The 4891-nt window shown below is 35.7% G+C and overlaps 1 protein-coding gene across 8 annotated transcripts in view; it reads left to right on the top strand.

Moving 5' to 3' along the window:
* The window catches only part of LOC125037608 (choline-phosphate cytidylyltransferase B-like), a 24147-nt gene extending 20875 nt beyond the window's left edge, over positions 1–3272 (top strand). For all 8 annotated transcript variants that reach the window (XM_047630810.1, XM_047630814.1, XM_047630809.1 and 5 more), the window contains 5 exons: positions 540–765; positions 1025–1176; positions 1375–1596; positions 1765–2030; positions 3033–3272. In XM_047630810.1, coding sequence (XP_047486766.1) covers positions 540–765; positions 1025–1176; positions 1375–1596; positions 1765–2030; positions 3033–3135 — 969 coding nt within the window. In that variant the 3' untranslated portion in view covers positions 3136–3272. The remainder of the gene's footprint in view (positions 1–539; positions 766–1024; positions 1177–1374; positions 1597–1764; positions 2031–3032) is intronic.
* Positions 3273–4891: the final 1619 nt, after the last annotated feature.

Raw genomic sequence — 4891 nt, 5'->3', positions numbered from 1 at the left:
CTCTTTTTTTTTCCATTTTTTTTTTTTTTTTTTTCTCCTTCTTATTCTTTTTATTTGTAAAGTCACATTTCGGATCCTATGTTTACTTGATTTATTCTACATTCTAAATTTGTTATTTTGTTGTGCGTTAACAAAATATGGCCAATGAAAACATTTTAAAAAGCTCTGCGGATCATAGCAGTTTATGCTGGCTTGCTGTCAGTCCTCAAACTCATTTTTATGAATATTTTTCCCCTCCGAAGTATCTGCAATGGGGTTTATCACAGCTTTCGCATATCCTTGCGCAGTTTGTTTCCATCATCATCTTTTTCATTCTCCGCTTTCATATGAAAATGAGAAGAGCAACAATGAGCCTTTTATCACCCTTGAACCCTGAACCAAGACTTCATTAAGAAGCCACAGTCAGTCATCACATAGCTTTATCATTCCTGCTCGTGTTTGGCCTCAGGGACAGAATGGGCTGTGAAGAGGGAGGATGCTAAGTGAGCTGCTTCTGTCTTCATAATACTTGATTTATTGTCAGCGTTATTCTCTTGCAGACGATTTGCAAACCTGCACCCTTTACAAACGACGAGGAGGCGATACGCGACAGAGAAGCCTGCGACTACACACAACGAATTACCCTAGAGATGGCAAGGGCAGGCACAGCTCCCCGGCCCATTAGGGTCTATGCAGATGGAATCTATGACCTCTTCCACCAGGGCCACGCAAGGCAGCTCATGCAGGCCAAAAATTTGTTCCCCAATGTATACCTCATTGTTGGAGGTAAGTTTGGCAGGGAGCTATTGTTTTTGTTGTTTTATTTTGTTCTGTTTATTACTTGTTCATATTTCACGTTATTTCATTTTGTTAACTCTTCATTTTGTTAACTCTTCCTGAATAGATTTGAGTTTACTTTTTGCCCTTTCTCATTGCTTTTACTTTTTTACCTCTTTCTGTCGTGGTGTGCCACCATATGCCTTGAATATTGGCTTCCAGTCTTTATAGTCTCTAAATAATCTCACTAAAAGAAATGCCCTTGCAGTGTGCAGTGATGCCCTAACCCATAGTCGAAAGGGCCGCACAGTTATGTCTGAAGATGAGAGATACGAGGCCGTTCGCCACTGCCGATATGTGGACGAGGTGGTGCCAGATGCCCCTTGGAGCTTAGATGACGAATTCTTGGATAAACACAAGGTAAGAAAATTAGCTCAGTTTTGGTAATTAGGTGATTTGATAAACGAGTGTAGATATAATAAGTGTATTCCTTTCTTTCAGTCTTTCACTGATCTTTTTCCTCCATTTTGATGTTATGTTGATAAGTGGGTGAATCAGGAGAAAATTTGGTATGAGGAGGTTATTTATATTATATAAGATATGCAAATAATTTTCCAGATTGATTTTGTGGCTCATGACGATATTCCATACACAACTGGCAGCGCTACCGATGTGTATGCACACATCAAAGAACGAGGCATGTTTGTCACGACGGAACGAACAGAAGGGGTGTCCACTAGTGACGTAGTGTCAAGGATTGTTAAGGATTATGACGTTTATGTCAGAAGAAATTTAGCTCGAGGATACAGTGCAAAGGACCTTAATGTATCATATATTAATGTGAGTATGAGGCAGTGAGAGTGGATAATCTTTTATGTACTTTATCATTTAAAGTTACTGTACGCAATTTTGCACAACTTGGCCCATTACACAAAGAAACTTTACTCATGATTGTATAAATTCAGCCTTGGAAATGAACACACTACTAACCTTGAAACTCTCTCACAGGAGAAAAAGTACCGGCTACAGAATAAGATTGACGACCTCAAGAAGAAGGGCAAGGAAATGTTTGAGGATATTGAAGGCAAGAAGACTGACCTTATCAGCAAGTGGGAGGAGAAGAGCAGAGAGTTCATTGACACCTTCCTCATGCTGTTTGGCCGAGATGGGAGGCTCACCCAGTACCTCACCGAGAAGAAGGACTCGGTCATGAGTGCCCTCTCCCCCCCTTCATCCCCCAAGGCTATCAGCCAGTCCTCTGAAGATTGTAACAGGTGGGTGGGTCATTCTGGGATACAGCATTGAGGAGTTGAACAGGTTATTTGTTTATTACAAGGGTTTAGGTTCAAATTAGTGACAGAAAGGTTGGGTCATCATCTAGAAAGGTTGGGTCATACAGAGGGAAGTTGTATTGAGCGTCTCTTGAGATTGCTTGTGTGTTGGTTTGTGTATGGGAAGGAGTGAGTGAGCAAGGGAGGTAAGGTGTTAGTGTTTGTTAACTTGGAGTTCTGTAAGTGATATCATGTTGGTTATTCTGCAAAGGTTTAGTATTATCTTTATGCATGTTTTCATTTTCTGTTTTTCTTGATTTTTGTAAACTTTTCAATAGCTCATGTGAGGATAGTTACACAAAGTGTGATTATTCCTTACAGTATATTAGGAACATTTTGCAGGCTTTTTTTCTTTAATTGTTTCAGTACATTTCATTAAGCTTTACTTGATTTTCATTAACACAGTTGGAGTATTACAGAAGAAAGATACCTCTTAAATTTTATATTTATTTAAAAGACTGACTAAAGTTGATTATACTTTTAGAGAACATATTCTGATTATTGCATTTATTATTTTTTAATGTTTGAAGGTTGCTGTAGTAGGTCATTAGTTATAACTAATTAGTATAAAGACAAAGAGACCAAAATATCAATTAGGTACTTGTGAATATGTAAAGAAACTGATCAAATTTTCATATGCTTAATTTTGGATTAAGGATCTGTGTTAAAGAAATTATAGGTTCAGGATTAAAGTTAAATAAATAATTGGGTAAAAATTAGTATCAAACAGTGTAAGCTTAGAAATCTTTATTTGCATATTCCTTGCAACTATGTTTGCCCCTTAATTTTTCTGGCTTGGCTACACCAGTAGATCATTTGACAAAATTAATCAAAATAGATCAAATCATTCCTTAGTCCTTGTATTTAAGATCAGTTTCTTTCTCCTTCCCACGAACCCTCACCCGTTCTGTCCTCACTCCCTTTCTCTCCCTCCGCTCTCCGCAGCCCCCCAGCCAAGTCCACCAAGTTTGACTTCTCGCTGCGTGGGGGCGGATCGCTGGTGGATGACGATTACTCTGACGATGAGTACGAACCCGCGTCCATGTGAGAACTGCCTGCTCCCCATTTCCGCGGCCCAGCACGGCCCCCCCAGGCAGCCAGCCCAGTACACCACCGATCCCAGAACCATTACTGTTGCATCGTCTCACAGATTGTGAAAGCACTGAAGAAATGTTACGACTTGATTTCCCGGTATTTCAGTGACCTAAGGAAGTGATTTTTTTTTTTTTTTTTTTTTTTTTCCCACTTTATAAAAGGTAATGTTAGCTTTTTTGGAGGAAAGTTTTTTTCTTTTTTTTTCTTTTTTTTATATAATACTGAAATATTACTGTCCTTCCCAAGGCTCAAATTTTTGCAGTTAACATCTTCTGGGTATTTCCCTTCTGCACTGTCTAAGATGGATGGATACTTTTATGATAGCACTTGTATGACTGTAGATTAGCTGTGTGTATGTATATATGTATGATTATATATGTATATGTATCTGTGTATGTATATATGTGTGTATATGTATATATATACATACATACATACATACATACATACATACATATATACATATATGTATATCTATACACACACACACACACACACACACACACACACACACACACACACACACACACACACACACACACACACACACACACACACACACACACACACACACACACAAATATGTGTGTGTGTGTGTGTGTGTGTGTGTGTGTGTGTGTGTGTGTGTGTGCATATACATATATATATATATATATATATATATATATATATATATATATATATATATACACATATACATATACATATACATATACATATACAAATACAAATACATATACATATACATGCATATATATAAAATATATATATATATATATTTATGTATATATGTGTGTGTATATATACATACATACATACATACATACATACATACATACATATACATATATACATATACTTACATATATATATGTGTGTATGTGTGTGTGTATATATATATATATATATATATATATATATATATATATATATATATATATATATACATATATATATATATGTGTGTGTGTGTGTGTCTGTGTGTGTACATACACAGATGCAGATGTGCATAAATATATACACTACAGTTTTTTACACAAGTTGGTATGCCTTTTCCCAAAGTTGATAGTTTATTTAATATTATCAGGTTACCTCATTGATCAACACAATTTCCAGTAGTCTCAGATTGCGTAGCTATATTTATGAGAAAATCATGGTCATGACGTTTTATGCCAGCGGTCCACATATTTGTATAGCTTGCTACAGTTAGTTTCTTAAGTTCATGGTAGCTAGTTCTAGGTATTTGTTCTGAGGTTAGTGTTTATGTTATTTGAAGGTATATGCTATTAAGTTTTTATTTCTTTTCCGTTCTATTTGTCTCTTCTCTTCTCTTCTCCTTTTCTCTGCTATTCACTTCTCATCTTTTTCTCTTCTCCTCTCTTTTTTGTCATCTTTCTCAAGTTAAACTGACACCAAATGAACAAAGGAATTTTGTAAAACAATTTTGATGGAAATGGCTAATCATTGTAGATAAATGTTTTACATTTTTTCTGCTTGATTTTTTATCATGAAAACTGAGGTAAATATTTACCTTTTTCATATTTTTGTTATTCAAAATAACAAGTTGATTTCATGTATCTCATGATAGAATTTTGGGATGTTTAAATTTTCATGGAATGATATGGAAAGTTTTATCTAGGGTGTCTTATTGATACAGTTCATTGAATGAATATTATTAAAGACTTGTTTAGCATTACATACGTAAGTTT

The sequence above is a fragment of the Penaeus chinensis genome, chromosome 23, assembly GCF_019202785.1.
Source record: "Penaeus chinensis breed Huanghai No. 1 chromosome 23, ASM1920278v2, whole genome shotgun sequence".
NCBI classification, from domain to species: domain Eukaryota; kingdom Metazoa; phylum Arthropoda; class Malacostraca; order Decapoda; family Penaeidae; genus Penaeus; species Penaeus chinensis.
Note: the sequence above shows the minus strand (reverse complement) of the source record. Positions and strands in the feature narration are given on the sequence as shown.